The sequence below is a fragment of the Eublepharis macularius genome, chromosome 2 (assembly GCF_028583425.1).
Source record: "Eublepharis macularius isolate TG4126 chromosome 2, MPM_Emac_v1.0, whole genome shotgun sequence".
NCBI classification, from domain to species: Eukaryota; Metazoa; Chordata; class Lepidosauria; order Squamata; family Eublepharidae; genus Eublepharis; species Eublepharis macularius.
In genome coordinates, this window is record NC_072791.1 from 190,746,339 (window position 1) to 190,763,394 (window position 17,056).

At 41.1% G+C, this 17,056-nt stretch overlaps 1 protein-coding gene across 2 annotated transcripts in view; it reads right to left on the bottom strand.

The window, feature by feature from the left end:
• Window positions 1–17,056, bottom strand: part of WDSUB1 (WD repeat, sterile alpha motif and U-box domain containing 1) — a 36,448-nt gene that overhangs the window by 1,407 nt on the left and 17,985 nt on the right. For both annotated transcript variants that reach the window (XM_054970197.1, XM_054970198.1), the window contains 4 exons: window positions 14,773–14,813; window positions 14,577–14,683; window positions 13,937–14,116; window positions 9,330–9,470 (listed from right to left, as the gene is read on the bottom strand). In XM_054970197.1, coding sequence (XP_054826172.1) covers window positions 9,330–9,470; window positions 13,937–14,116; window positions 14,577–14,683; window positions 14,773–14,813 — 469 coding nt within the window. The remainder of the gene's footprint in view (window positions 1–9,329; window positions 9,471–13,936; window positions 14,117–14,576; window positions 14,684–14,772; window positions 14,814–17,056) is intronic.

A 17,056-nucleotide genomic window follows, 5' to 3' on the forward strand; every position in this document is an offset into this window, starting at 1 on the left:
TTGGTTCAAACAATCTCAAGAAAGAGAGATGGGAAAGACCAATTGGACAGCCACCAACCGAAGTCAACTGTATTGAATCAGATGCAGCCAGTGCTTTGACTGTATAAAGCAGCTTCACAGTGAAAAACTGCATGTGTTATACATGAAAAATGTGACCCACATATAGACGTTGTATGGTAATCTGGTTTTTGACACTTTTTGTTAACAGAAAAAGGCAGGAAAACTCCTAGGGCTCTTTAAAATGGCCTTAGGTTTGACAATATTTTTAAACTTTTTAAAAAACTATTTTTTTTAAAAAAAACTAATACCTATCTAGCATCATTAGCCAAAACATTTTGGTCTGGATCCAGCCAAGGCACCCCAAAAGTTCCACCTTTAAAAATGTATTTTTCTTTTAATACTCCTTGGGCTTTGACCATCTCTTCCATAATACCTACAGGGTACTATTTTCTTTCTACCTCTCCAAATTGCTCCTCAAAAACCAATCTTTTCCTTACATGCAGCTACATTTGCTCATGGATCTTTGTTAGGTTTGCTACTCATGGGGCTGATTCACACATTAAGCAGAGACAAACTTCAACCTTTTGCATCTTATGTCCCAGCAGTCACTCTGCTGAAGAACCTGGGTCCCACTATGATAGAAACAAAGAGCTCATTTCCCCCCAAGGACATTTACAGGCACTCTGTTGTTATTACTTAGCATGCCAAAAGGTTATCTATGGCAGGTGGGATTGGTAGGAGATGGCACATCACACTTGCAGGTAGACGGGGTGTGTGTGTGTGTGTGTTAAGGGACAGTGAATGCTGAGTAAATTTTAAGGAAACCCAGTAGTACATGTACTAACAGTTAAGAACCACTGCTCTAAAGGAAGTTGCAGCCAGTCTTCTTGACTGCCTCACTACTGTACCTGTATGATGCATAGTTTCAGGTATGTAGCTGTGTTGTTTTGCAGTAGAACATCAGGTTTTGAGTCTAGTGGCACTTTAGACACCAACAAGATTTTCAAGGAATAAGCTTCAGGGTGTTTGAAGACTCTCAAAAGCTTTGACTCTCAAAAGCTTATAACCTGAAAATCTTGTTGGTCTCTAAGGTGTCCCTGAACTCAAATCCTGTATAATATGTTTGCAAGCATTCACTGCTTTCATATTTTACATGATGTGTTCTTGTTTCCTCCTCCTTGTCAAGGACAATGGCTTCTTTTCCCTCTAGTGTCTTTCCCATTGCTGGGGAAAGGAACATGTCCCTCCTGAACTATAAAGCATTATTAAAATTTCAGTTAGCTTTGTTAAACCACAGGATTCCTGCCCCCCACAAGCATCAGTAGCGTAAAATTTTATTAGGATCAGCTAATTATTAGCGCTTTATAACTGCAGTAGTATAACAACCATATATAGGCCTAGTGGTTAATAAAATGTTCTGAAGACACCATGATCAGTAACAATGTAGATTACCACTCACTGAAATCAATAACGAGATACATTATGTACAAATCAAATTTTGCCCACATCTTGCACATCGTTGACTATAGTTTTCTCTGGTGGAAAATACGTAATCTGCTTTCCTTGGAATTAAAATTATCAGAATAAAAAAGTGCTTCGGTATAAGGTTTTGATTCTCAGCTCTTCTATTCTATTACTGATTTTTAATACTTGCTTTAAAATTGCTTTCCCAAGTTCCACCTCGGAGCTGTCAAAGGAATCATCAGAACTGCTATGCAGGGTCCCTTGAGCCCATCGCCTTCCATGTATAAAACAGCAGGACCAAAACAGTGACGTGACTAGGCAGTAAATTGCAATTGATAATCTGCATTTTAATAGCCCTCATTCAGTACAGCTAAATAAAAAGTCATGTATGAGATGCTACTTTCTTGTAAAAGCCATCGCATACTTATGTTGAGTTATACACATCTTCCTCAGAAGCCCATTTGTATTTTAAGATTCAATTACCATTCAATAAATGTAGTTTGCTTGTCTTTATCACCTTTTCAAAACGAAAAAACCAAGGATTAAATGAATCCCAATATTTGTATTTAGCACATTTGAGGCGTAAGACAGGTATCAAGGAGGAAGATATAAAAAGCACTGAAACAGTAATCATGGGTTTACTGATATGTCTAATGCATTTCATAAAAGTATTTCTTACTGGGCTAGAAATGAAAATAAACAAGGTAGAAATTATGAGTATGTGGCTAGAAGGAGCAAGTTTATGCTTGCAAATACTAGTAATTTACTCCCACATTCACTTCACTTCTGTGCTGTTCCCACTATTGTTGAGAGGTAGTGGTGAAAGAGCTCCTGCCGTTCCTTTTTATTTTGTCTGCAAACTGCAGAAAAGAGATCTCACAATCCCTTAAAAGAGCGTGAAGATGCTATTTTGAAAAAAAGTTATACTATTTCTATCATGTGACCTGGAAGACAAATATAATATTACTTAAACCACCCACAAGTCTCTTGGGCTTCCCACTGGGTACATTAGACCCAAACCACCAGAGCTCAAAGACCTGCCTCCTGCATGCCTTTCTCCTCACAGGTACTACTGATATTAGCCTGGGATAGCTACTTAACTGGAACCCCCATGCAGGCAGGCTTGCTTGTGAGGAGACCTAGATGCAGAGAGCTGCTCCCTTTGATCTGCAATTTGATCTGCAACTGGGATGCAAGCCCCACCTCCTACTTGCCTTTCTCCTCACAGGTACTACTGATGTTAGCCTGGAATAGCTATTTAATTGGGACCCCATGCAGGAGGCACGAACTGAAGGGTGAGAGCACAAGGGCTCTTAGCCCATGGCTCTTAACCTGGGGCACGCAGCTGGGGAGCAGTCATCAGCTACATGAGTTGGAGGACACAAGAGGATAGGAAGAACGTCACTGATCAACACTGCTTGCTTAAATATACCATAATTGTAGCCCTAGACTGTTGCCTGAGATGAGACCCCCAGCATGTTTGGTATTCCAATATGTGATTGTAGGGTGCAACACCGAGCTTCTTACTTATTACTTGCTTGGTTGAAAAAGTCTGGTGAATTTACTATTCAAGTGCAGTTAGGAGCTTGTAGATATGGGAGTGAGACTTACCAAAGGCACCCAGCATCAAGCAGTAATGCTCGCTGCTTATCCAACCTATCTAGTATTTCACCTACGGTGAAATACGGTGCCACTTCCACCCCTCCTTGCTACACTAATATTATGTAATACCAGACCTGTTAGGCACAAAGTTGCATGCATTGCTGGGATGTTGCAGGAAGAGAAAATTGATGTGGCTTGCCTAACAGAGACATGGTTGCAGGAAAATGACAAGGTGTGTCTATCCCAACTAACTCCCCCTGGCTATGCCATCCTACAACCTCGCTATGGTAACCGGGGAGGAAGAGGTGCTATTAATCTCCGTGAGTCCTTCAACTTCCACAGATCTCCAGTACAAGCTATAGCTGTTATTGACTGCATGTTCCTGTCTCTGGGAATTAAAGATAGATTGAGTAGCCAACTTATTTACAGACCACCCAACTCCCCCATAAGCACCCTTTCTGAGTTGGCAGAGCTGCTAGCAGCCATAGTGCTGTTAACACCTAGACTTATTGTTCTGGGAGACTTTAACATCCATGCTGAATGTTCAAAGTCAGGCCCGGCTCAGGAATTTATAGCTTCCCAGGCAACCCTAAGCCTGTCTCAAACAGTGACAGGCCCTACACATGAAAGAAGCCACACCTTAGACTTAATATTTTGCACTGAGCCTTTGAGGGAAAACCTTGTTTCCATGTTGGAGATTCAGCCTGAACCATAGTCAAACCATCAGCTGCTGAAGGCAAAAGTGAATATAGCTTGAACACCACACAAAATGAGGTGTCCAGTTAAAATGATTCACCCACAAAGGCTCATAGACTCTTCCAGACTGCAAAATGCCTTGGGGAAGTTCAGAATTCCAGACACGTACTCCACAGAAGTGGCTGTAGGAGCATGGAACACAAAGCTCCTTGAAGCAATTGACACCACTGCTGCTTATCAACCCCTCAGGCCCTCGGCACTATTGATATTGCTAGATCTCTCAGCAGCATTCAACACGGTCGACCATGAATTGTTGGCCCACCGTCTCGCCGATGTGGGGATCCGAGGGACGGCCTTGCAGTGGCTTGTCTCTTTTCTCCACAGTCGGGGACAGAGGGTAGCACTGGGGGAGAGGGTGTCCACACGCCAGTCACTGGTATGTGGCGTCCTGCAGGAGGCGATACTCTCCCCCCTGTTGTTCAATCTTTATATGCGCCCCCTCGCCCAGCTAGTGTGGAGTTTCGGACTGGGATGTCACCAGTATGCAGATGACACCCAGTTGTATCTGTTTATGGGCGGCCGACCTGGCTCTGCCCCGGATGCCCTTCTGAGAGCTTTGGAGGCCGTGTCTGTTTGGGTGAAGCAGAGCAGACTGAAGTTGAACCTCGCGAAGACGGAGGTCCTGTACTTGGACCTTGGGCTGTCGGATGCGAGGTTCCATCTCCCAGCCTTTGGGAGGGCCCCGTTGGTGCCCGTCTCATTGGTTAAAGTCTTGGCGTGATCTTGGATTCCTCCCTGTCTATAGAGACCCAAGTCGCATCTGTCGCCCCGACTGTTTTTTTCCACCTGCTGCAAGCCAGGCAACTTGCCCCCTGTCTCTCAGCCCAGGACCTAATGACAGTGATCCATGCAACGGTCACCTCCAGGCTGGACTACTGTAACTCACTCTGTGCAGGGCTTCCCTTGAGTCTGATCCGGAAACTACAATGGGTCCAGAACACTGCTGCTCATGTCCTGATGGGTGTTCCATACAGGACACATATTACACCAATCCTACAGCAGCTTCACTGGCTCCCCGTGGAATTCCGGATCTGTTTCAAGGTGTTGGTTTTAACCTTTAAAGCCCTAAACAGATTGGGACCAGCATACCTGAGGGACCATCTCTCCCCGTATGTGCCCTGGAGAGCACTTCATTCAGTGGGTAAGTACTTACTCCCTCCCTTTTCGGTCCTGGCCCCAACCTGGTGGAACTCTCTGTCTGAGGACACTCGGGCCCGCCAGGATCTTGTATCATTTCGGCAGGCCTGCAAGACGGAGATGTTCCACCAGGCTTATGGTTGAGGCCAGCGTCAGGACCATCATTGAGCCTCCCACCGGTCTCCGGTATTCAAGTACAGCTTGTGTGTCTGTCTACCTCCTCTTTGTATGCTGAGGGCAGGAACGTGTAGCCAACTAGATCAGGTTTTTGTATATATATAATTTTAATTGCTGAACTTTATTGTAGAATCTGCTATGTAATTGTATTTTATGACTGTTGTACCCCGTCCTAAGCCCACTTGTGGGAAGGGCGGGTTAAACACCAACTAAACTAAACTAAACTAAACTAAACTAAACTAAACTAAACTAAACTTGGGACGGAAGCCAGCACCATGGTTTATCATGGAATGGCTGACATGAAGAGGGTCGAAAGACATCTAGAAAGATGCTGGTAAAAAACTCGCATGGAAGCTGATAGAGCATGCTACAGAAAACACTGAAGTGGAAATGAAAGTGACAAAGAAATGTTATTTCTCAGCAACTACTGCATCGGCTAGTTCACAAACATCTCAATTGTTAAGGATATCCAGACACCTCCTAACCCCTAAATCTGAAACTTTACAGTCCCAAGAATAGACAATTAGCTGTGAGGCCTTTGCTAAGTTTTTCACTGATAAAATAGCAAGAATTCACTTTGGTCTAGATGCTAGCTGCAATGCAAATGAGATGGAACAAATGCTTAATACACCATCTGGTTTACATTTAGACTGCCTTGAACCAATTACAATGACAGATCTTAACAGGATCCTGACATCTATTAAAGCCACTACTTGTGCACTTGATCCTTGCCCCTCTTGGCTGCTAAAACCAAGTAAAATCACATAAGCAAACCACTGAGGTCTATTGTAAACCAATCACTAACTCAAGGCACCTTCCCCCAGCCACTCAAACAGGTGGTTATCCATCTACTAATTAAAAAACTATCGCTAGACAAAACTGATGTGGCCAATTATCACCCAGTCTCTAATCTGCTCTTTCTGTGCAAAGTGATTGAGAGAGCAGTAGCTGACCAACTCCAGACTTTCTTGGATAACTCTAGCGCTCTTGACCCTTTCCAGTCTGGATTCAGACCAGGGCACGGGACAGAGACAACACTAGTAGTGATAGTAGATTATCTCTTTCTGAACATAGACAAAGGTCATGCCTCCTTATTGGTCCTCCTAGATCTATCTGCAACCTTTGACACAGTAGACCATGCCATCCTGTTGAGGCGTTCAGAAACAGCAGAGAGCATCAAAGGATGTGCCCTGGACTGGTTTAAATTGTTTCTCATGGAACGGCCTCAAAGGGTTGCTGTCAGAGATCACCTATCTCCAGAATGGAAACTATCTTGCGGGGTTCCCATGTTATTCAACCTCTACGTAAAACCTCTAGGAGAACTCATTCAAAGCTATGGAGTTGGATGTCATCAATATGCAGATGACACCTAACTCTATATCTCGCTATTCAGGTCCCCACAGAATGGAATAGAAATCTTAGATCACTGCCTAACAGACATGGTGAAATGGCTGAAAAATAACAAATTGAAATTGAACCCAGACAAGATGGAAGTGATACTTGTTGGGAAGGCAGAGATCCTGAAGGACATTGTACTCCCCACTTTTGATGGAGTTCGTCTGACCCTTGCAGACTCGGTTAAGAGCATAGGGGTTATACTGGATCCAGCACTACTACTAGAAAAACAATGCAGCTGCAAAAAAATGCTTTCTACAACCTCACTCTAGCCTGGAAGATGGCTTCTTACCTTGACATGGCCAACTTGGTCACCTTGGTAACATCAAAACTTGACTATTGTAATGCACTATACATAAATCTCCCACTAAGTTAACTAGGAATCTCCAATTACTGAAAAAAGTCACTCCATTGGCTACCTATCAGTTACCATGCTCTGTTCAAGGTATTGGTTATTACATACAAAGTTCTTCATGGCCTTGGTCTGGCATACCTACGGGACCGCCTCCCTCCCTGTGTTCCTCCACAGCAGCTTCACTCATCTGAACAAGGTCTCCTGAAGGTAACCACCCTACACACGGGCGAAATCAACAGCAGCTTGTACATGGGCGTTCTCTGTGGTGGCCCATACCCTGTGGAACAGACTGCCTGAGGCGGTCAAGAGAGCCCTCCTCTCTCCTGGCTTTCCGCAAATAATGTGAATTATTCAAAAAGTTGTTTTACTCAGATAGGAGGGTTGTATTGTAGGGAGGGGGTCTCAGATGCTTTGTTAATGAGTTAGGAACCGTAGACGTCCCCACTATGTTGCCTTACATATTATCTGTTGCTTTAAATATGTACTCCTATGTACTACCTAGAGGAGTTAGCCCTGTTAGTCTGTAGTAGCAAAATAGAAAAGAGTCCGGTATCTGACTGGACTGCATCTGACGAAGAGAACAGTTCTCGAAAGCTTATGCTACAGTAAAGTGGGTTAGTCTTAAAGGCGCTACTGGACTCTTTTCTATTATGTGCTACCTATTCTTCATGTGGTCTAATGTTAGCCCTAGAATTGCTTATGTTCTGTTTCAGCATTTATTCAACTCTTTATTGGATCCTTGCTAATGCTATGTATTTGTAAACTTGTATTTATTCACCCTATGTCATTGTTTATGGAAATGTCTTTTACTGTATGGAAATGTCCTTGATCCTGATTGTACTAATCTCACACTATGTAATCCGTTTTGAGTCTCAGTGAGAAAGGTAGACTATAAATGATATAAATAAATAAAATAGTAGGAACAGATTCAGCAATAAAATGTCAGTGCAAGTGCAGTCTAAGATTGTGAACAGCAGAGTCCTGATTTTGCATGACCTTCACATAATTATTTTTTAAACAAAAGCAGCAGCAAATTAGTTTTTCAGGGACATGCCTTGGCACTTAGAATAAACTCTGGCACATTTAAAACCATTTTGCTATTACCAATTACACATAAAGACCTATTTTGTTTTGCTGCTATACAAACATGGTAGCAAAGCAGGTAATTCTATTTTCAGAAATAGATAAAACATGCTGTGTTATCATATAACAGAGTCTATTTAGTGGTCTTTGAAGTGAGCAATCACCTCTTGGGTTCTTTTCCATTGTACCTGTTTTCTCTCAATAGCTGTAGATGGGGGAATATATTCTTAAAATGTATAAAGAGGCAGACAATGCATATTAAAACACAATGGAAGACACGACAGTCAGACTGACTATTTTGAGTCAGTCCCAAGACACTCAGGTGAAGCTCCAAGGGGCCCTTGTGAACATCCAAAGAGATTACTGCAGTTCAGAAAGCCACTCGAAAATGCATCAGTGTAAAAGGGAGTGATTCCAGTCCAAACAGAACAAGACTGGGCCGGTAGTTTTACCAGCACCATCTCCTACTTGACCCATTTTGTCTGGAAAGTAGACAATCAGGAATAAAATGGTGGCAACAGCATGGATTCAGCAGGCTGTTTACTATCTGAACAGCTCCACTGAACAGAGCAGAAATAATGATGGCAAAGAAAGCAATATTCTTACAACTTGTACAGAAAATCTGCAGTACTTATCTATAGCACAACTCAAAACCACCTGTGCCTTTAACAGTCACTCCTCCAAACATAGAGCAGCTGTGTGATAATTCTAGGAGCCATCAAGGGTACAGCCTTAGAGCCAAGCTACAAATGACGCCTGACACAGGTTGGACACTTGTCAGCTTCCCTCAAGTTTTGATGGGAAATGTAGGTGTCCTGGTCTTACAGCTTGGCTCTCCATTTAATTGAAGTTTACAGAAACCCTCCACAGGCACATCCAGCAGAGGGGAAGGGGGTGCCCGGCAAGAGCCCGATGCCTGCACTCCCCTCCCGACCACATGTTCTCCCTCCCATAGACTGCCGCTCTGTTAACTTCAATTAAATGGCGAGCCAAGCTGTAAGACCTGGTCACCTACATTTCCTATCAAAACTTGAGGGAAGCTGACAAGTGTCCTACCTGTGTCAGGTGTCACTTGTAGCTTGGCTCTTAGTTAAAACTTCTATCACAGGGGTCATTAAAGCCTTTAGCAGCAGCCAACAGGGCAGCAGAAAACTCCGGAAGCAGACCAGTATTGTCCATCACCATGACAGGAATGTTTCACAATGTGCTATGTTTACCAGGGTAGTTTGAATTTGAGCACACACACAAAAAAGGATTGTTTTCTGGCTGCTGAATACCATCAATGGAAATGTTCTGCAGGATCCAAGCATTCATCTTTGCATTCCAAACACACAGAAGGATAATTCTCCTTCACACCTACCTGCAGCAATGACTGGTTCTTTCATAAGTTCCTTTGTTATCGGACACAGGAATTCATCAGGCACAGCCTCGCAGGTAGATTGCATCTCAATCTGCAGTTCTTCAATATTCCGCAACACTTTACTGCGAAGGCCTAGAGATTCTAGAAAGGAATTCACATATGAACCACACTAGACTTTGTAGCCTTGAAAATGACTATGAATAAATATTTCATTCAGTTCACCACCAAAACTTTCCTCTCCTTTCTCTACAACACCACTAAACACACTTCTAAATACAAAACTTCTGGCTCCTGGCTGAAATGATGCTCCTCAAATATTATGATATTCACACATACAAGGTAGCGTCTAAGCACCACTACTGTGCCAAGTGCTTCTTGTATCACACTGCCTCTGGAGACAAAGTTTTTTTTTTCTTTACTCACAGATTAAGCGGACAGAAACTAAAAGACAACTGTCGAGTAGTTTTGCTTAAAGTTTGACACTGCCAGAAGAACCATTTTAACACAACATCTTCAATCATAACTTTAAGTAAACAACAAAACATGGTGGGTTGTGCCTCAGTGATGGAGCAGCTACTTTGTATGTGGAAGGTCCCTGGCTCAATCCTCTGCATCTCCAGTTAAAAGGATCAGGTACTAGTTATTGCAAAAGACTTCTGTCTGAGACTTTGGACAGATTCATGGGGGATAGGTCTATCATAGGCTACTAGCCATGGTGACTAAAGGAAACCTCCATATTCAGAGGCAGTAAACCTCAATACCAGTGTCAGGGGCAACATCAGAAGAAGGCCTCAGCCTCTATGCCCTGTTGCTGGCCCTCTAGAGTAACTGGGTGGCCCCTGTGTGAGACAGGATGCTGGATGAGATATCACTGGTCTGATCCAGGAGGGCTTAGATTCTTCTTATGATGGATTGCGATCAAAGTTTGACAGCACCCACTACACTGATCAAGCCTTAGACACAATTTCAATAATTTGTGGGAAGGGAGCTGGAAACAAGCAAGTCGCGGCTGGGTGCAGGATATGTTTCTTAAACCTTATTGTGTAACTGCTACTAATGAGAAACTGGTATACTGCTATACTTTGTTTCAATGGGCCTCATTGTCCCAATTTAACCATTGTTTATGTTGTTACATGGCAATTAGCTTGGAAAAGAGGCTGGTTCTATTTGCATGGTAATGAAGTAGTCTTCCAAAGAAGTGTCAAAAACAATCAAATACGCTAATGAAATGCTATGCGAACCACCTGCTAGTCACCTTCTCTTCAATTAAATGCCTCTGGGAGCAAAGAAAACTAACATAGCAGGACACGAACCAAGCAATTAACATACAACAGTGGAATAAGGTTCTATGGTCCACACAATCATGGCTCTTGAACCTGAAGGACATTAATTTATCCTCATAAAAGACTATTTATATTTTGTAAATAATATATTCTTCAAAAGACAACAGAGTTAGGCATGCTTAAGCTATTGAAGAACAAACACTGAAAGAGTATGAGTGGCACATGTGCAAAGAAAGAGTGCTTGGTAGGATATGACATTCAGACTAGTATATGCTGAAATTAGCACAGAAAGCTAGAAATAGATTTTCTAATAGATAAAGACAATATTTTTGGGCTTTCTAACTCAAACTGAAAACCATAGCTTTTGTTAAATCTTCAGAATCCCATCTACCTGTTTATTATGTGACTAAAGAAATATTGTTACAATTATCATAACAGTGCCATTTTAAAATTATATTTCACTGTACAGTATTTCAGCAAAGGGACAACAAAACTGTAAATGTGAATAATCACATGAAGATGCTTTATACTGAGTGAGATAATTGATCAGTCAAGGTCAGCAGTATCTAACTAGCAGTGCCCCTCCAGAAATCTCAAGATGAGGTTTTCCACCTCACCTGTTAAACTGGAAATGCCAGGAACTGAACCTGGGAATTTTTCTATGCAAAAGAGATAGCTGTACCACTAAGCCACAGCACCTCTACCATTACCCCCAGTTCTATGCCAAAGAGCTGCAGAAAGTCAGGTGCATATCATGAGAAACCTTTAATGTTACAGAACGTCAAATACAGTAGGCAGAGTCCTTTGAGTGCAACAGAAACTCAGTTTAGCAGTTTAGGTTTTGGTGGGGGTGGGGTACTTCAGTACCTTATACTGAAGAAAACCTCTGTCTTGTCTAACTAAGTACAGCATAGGATGGAGGGAGGCTCCTGACACAAGCAAGGATCAAACAAGAATGGATGGTGTTTGGAGAGACTTTGACACATTCAATTTATTTGAGGAAGAAAAAAGAACAGATTTCAAAGGGAACTCACTCCCACTAAATACACTTTAACTTTTAGTCCTGTCTTTTGAGGATAACCAGAGCAACAAGTTTTCTGCTCTATTTGATTAGGACAATGGTTTGCCATGGTACAGTGGTTTTGCACAAGTGTTGCTCTCCAGTTACCACAGTTTGCAAATTTATATGTTTATAAAAATAGAACAACGCTTGGGGTAGTATTTCTAGACTTAAATTAGGCACCCAATTGGATATAAAATCATCATGACAAATAAACGTCTGTAACCCATATCTGTATCTCCCCAGAATGCTCTTTGCATTGTAATTATCCCCCAAAAGTGGCAGGGAGAGAGAGACTTATAGCCTGCTTATTAACTATTCTGTTAACTTTGTCAGAATTATGGAGGACAGCATTTTATGCTAGCTAAAATATTTTATATTTTGTTTACCTACTGTATCACATAACTCCTCTCATTATGACAAGCACTGCCAAATGTACTTTTATTTTCTTACTTACAGCTTATAATTAGTTCTCAGAGGTATCATTAAAAGTCCCAGTACTCGGGCAACAAGTTATTATGCTGATTTTTCCACAAAGCATTTGTGTGTTTGCAAGAGGTCAATTCGGCTGGGAACTCTGCCTTAAGTCCCACTGCTTTCAATTTTCCTAGAAGCTTACCATCAGCATAATCTGCTTGGTCTTAACTGATAACTGTTGCAAATGTAGCCTATTTGAATATTTTAGGGAAACACATACAGAAGCACTTCCCTTTAAAAAAAATGATTAAACTGCAATTATTATGGGTTTCAAGCTGTAAAAGTTACATGTAAAGGTTTACACCACTGTAATTCCACTGAAGCAAAAATGGCACACAGAAGAGTTTCAGAACTTACACCAAATTCAAAAGGGCTGAGTCTCAGCACTGCGGAACAGAGACACCTGACCCTCTGCCCCATGGCAGGATTTTCTAGTTTACAAAATATAGATTATAGTAATAGCATAGTACACTTTTAAAAATAAATATGCAACACATGTCTAACAGATATCTGGTTGTTTAAAAAAATGAAATAAACCAAACACTACCAAAAATGAAAAAATACAAGGTCACAGACCTAGGTAATTCCACTAACTGAATCATCCTAAAATGTTTTAAGTACGATAACAATCTCTCTGAAAATGTATACAATGCTTCAAAAGCTGTGAGAGCACCAAAGATCTTTTCATTAGGCTGTGAATTACAAAGTAGTCTGGGGCTTATGGTTTTCAGCTCATACTATGACAACTAGAATCTCAAATTGCTCTACTTGGAGCAAAACACTCCAAATGATTCCCAATGTGAAATTTTTTAATACAAGATTAAACAGTGATGGTGCCCTTTTATACTGAGTATAAACATCCCTTTATTCTTTTTATTTTTGGTAGACCAGGCTTAAGTGAAACTGTAACATGAAAACTCCTGACTATATGTGTTGTCATTGGTATATCTAAATTTTTTTTACAAGAACGATATCTAAAGTAGAGATGGGCACGAACAGCAATACGAACAAAAAAAAAGCCACAAACAGCCCAATCTGCTGTTCGCGAACAAGCTGTTCATGAGGCCCCATTCTAAACGAACAGGTGGTCGTTGCAAGTCTCGTTCATTGCTGTTCCTTGCTGTTCGTCAAGCCAGACAGTCTGGCACCTGCAATCAATTCCCTTGGCAACTTAGGCAGGGATTGCCTGAATTCTGTCAGAACTCCTGCTGTTGCCCTGGAAACCCAAATCTAAGCCCAATTTAGCTTGATAGGCAGGTCTTCCTTCCAAGTGTGGAGCTCCAAATTTGTTACAACAAGGGAGCAAAGACCAGGGGGGAGGGGGGTTCCCGCTCTGACTTTGCAGACAGTGGAGAGGGAGAGAGACAGTTGCTGTTAGCATTTTGACAGAGAGAGTGCATTGGAGCTTGAATTTTCTTGGTGTGTGGTGGGATAGGGATCTACCCCTTCAAGTTCCAGGGCTGCTGCCAGGCTCTGAGGCCAAGCTATTATTTATTATTGGTACCTTTCCTGGTGCCTGCTCAGGTCAGGTTTCTGGGAGTGGTGCAGTAGGGATCTTGACTTTGATGATGGTTGGAGGAGAGCCTGCTGGCCACCACAAACAGCCAACCACGAACATGTTCGTGAACAGGGCCATGTTCGTGGTTGTTCGTGAGTCCCTGTTCATGGATGGCAATGAACAACGAACATCATGTTCGTTTTTTTTCTGTTCGTGCCCATCTCTATTCTAAAGTAAAACAAAATATGAACAAACTAAAATGTCAAAAATTTCTTTTAAACAGTCTTACCAATTTTTAAGTCATCAGCTAAACTCTCTTTTGTAAGACTCAGCAGTTCTTTACCATCAATGTTATTCTTTTTGAAAATCTCAACTAGGTCTTTTAAACCATGTTTACATAGCCAAATTGAAACATCTTCTTCTGACCAGTTCTCAATGGACTTGTTTGGACTCTCTCTTAATGTAGTTCCTGAGGAAATGAAAAAAAAAGAATTTTAAATTAAATTAAAATAAAATAAATGTTTTGCATAAATGAACATTTCCATACATCTAAATATGGATCCCCTTGCCCCATATCAAACACTCCCAATCTGGGGAGCCAAGATGGCTCACATAATTCTCCCCTCCATTTTATCCTCACAACAACCCTGTGAGGTTAGACTGAGGGACAGTGACTGGTTGAAAGCCACCCAATGAGTTTCCATGGCAGAGAGGGATTTGAACCTGGTTCTCTCAGATCCTAGTCCGACACTCTATCCACTACACCACACTAGCTTTCATATTTGTTATTTTGTATAGAAACTGTCTTGAACTTTTAGTGAAAGGCACAAATGCATTCAATAAGTAAATAATTCTTTTTATCTTATGCTAAGGAGTTAACAAATTATGAATATTTAAAAAGCATGAATCAAATATCTGTCTGTACTAACCAGTATAAAATTGTTTTGGTTCAAACTGCCAGACGTTCACACATTTATCCATAGAACCTGTAGCAAATAATGGAATATCGGGTGCAAAGGCGCAAGTTGTAACATACCTAGAAATAAAAACAACTTGATAGATACAGATCACATATGAAAAGTTCCCGTAGCTAATATCATGGAAAAAAATATGCTAATATCACACCTGGTATGCTGAGTCAAAGTGTGTAGGATGTTCCCTGTGTTCTGCCAATAACAATAAAAATTGATTTGTTACATCAAGCAAAAGTTCGACTTGTAATCAAGTATCTAAATTTTTACTGAAAGTTTTAGTCCAAAGAACATTATCAAAAAGCACAAATATATCAGCTGTAGAGGAGAACAATATATAACAAAAATCACAGAAACAGAATGCATCTTATGCTTGTAGCACTAAGGTATGGAATATTTCAGATGGAATACTTCAGGCAAATCATGACAAACACCATGAGAATTGAGCTGTATTCTTTATGATAAAAAAATCCTGTGCTTAGCATACTTGGCCACTAGATGCTACTCTTCACAAGCATATTTTCATGTTCTGCTTTAATAAGATACATAACAGGACTTTGTCATTATTTTAAGAAGTTTCTTTAAGCATAATTTTCAAAAGATGTAAGATTTAATTCGCAAAAATTCCTAAGAAAAAATATTCTCTTTGGTGTCAACTTCAGATGTATCCTTATGAACTCAAAAGAAAGATAACGCCCTTAAATATATTATACACACAAAAGAAATTATTATTATTGGACATAACTGTAACTTGTATGCAAATGTAAGATGATTTGGTCTTGCATTTGAATAAATACTGTAAATGCACTTTGGACCATAAAACTTAGATCACAATCATTTTTTAGTCTTTAAGAGTAAAATTAGATGCGATATGGAGAGGGATTCACAAGTATTTATTTATTTATATATGTGTCTACCTCTAAATTTTTGCAGCGTGTATATGGGGGAGGGCTCTGAAAAAAATAAGAGTGCATGGGGAAGGGCAACTAATCTTTCCTTCAGATCTGGCTTTAAGCACGGTTTAGAGAAAGGATCCCAACATGATGCCTGTGGGTGCCACCGAGGTACCCATAGACACCTTTCTTGGTGCCCACCAAGTGATTTTAGAAAGTGGACAGGTGAATGAACTATTTATTACAGTCAGAGAACAGTTCAGAAGTAAATACAATACCAGCAATGATATATAAAATACAATTACATAAATTATATTAAATTTAGCAAATATTATACATTAGATTAACAGAGGCTCTAGCATAGGCTCTAGCAGCTGCCTATTGGCCCATGTGAAGTGTGGGAGCATGCCTGCTGCCAGGTGCAATGACGTCACTTATGGAAGTATTGTGGCATCTGCCAGGAGAGTGCCCACTGCATGCTTGCCCAGGAGATTTCTGGCCTCCAGGGCCCATTCTTCTCGCCTTTCCCCGCCACTGGCCAGGTAAGTGGTGGCAGAGGCTGGGAATAGTGGATTCCTTGCCCCCACTAGGGGATGGGATCCCTAGGGTGGCAGTGGAGGGATCTCTAGGGTGGAGGTTCACTTATTTACCACTGACCAAGCTATAGCCTAGAGTGAAACACCTTCTTTGCTTCAAATTTCTGCCTCTGTATGGTGCAGAGTAGGTCAAAGTTCCATTTTGCTTTGGAATGCCCCATGAGGCTCACCTGGTGCTTCCCTTATTATCAGAATTTTTAGTACATGCACCACCAGAGCTCTAGTTAGACCAGTTTAGTTTAATTCAACTTAAAGGTTTTAATTGAATTTTGAATAAATGTGCAATCAATTATTACTGTTCTGAATTTTATTGAATTTTACTGTTATTATCTTCCTTAGTGCATTATACAAACCACTATTCTCAATAATGCTTTTTATAAGGTAGGGTACAGGAAACTGGGGACCAGTTTACAGAACCAAGGGGACAATGGCCTAAAAATGTTTGGAAACCACAGTCTTAGAGCACACATACCCCGCCTGCCCCCCACACGCACACATCATGCAGTCACTTCCATTTTTCACTGATGTCACATACTAAGCTGGCTCTACCATAGTGACCAACAAGATGTTGCAGAAGTCCAACAGGTAGAGGCACAGTGACCCAAATGCCACCTGTGTTGTCCCTAAGCAAGTGGTATTCAGAAATAAACTTAGTAGATCAAAGTTCCATTTTGCTTTGGAATGCCCCATGAGGCTCGCCTGGTGCGTCCCTTACTTTCTTCCAGGCTAAAACATTCCTTTTTACCCAGGATTTTAATTTAAGGATTTATCTTTTAAATGTTTTGTAGTCTGCTTCTGGCCCTAGGATAATTTTTTCTATGCCATTTTAGGTTGTTCAGTGTGCATTTTATGCTGGCTTATTTTAATGGTGTCAATCTTTTTTAAAATGGTTGTTTTAATGGTGTCAGCCTTTTATTTCATAGCTGAGTTTTAATGCCTTTGTTTTTTA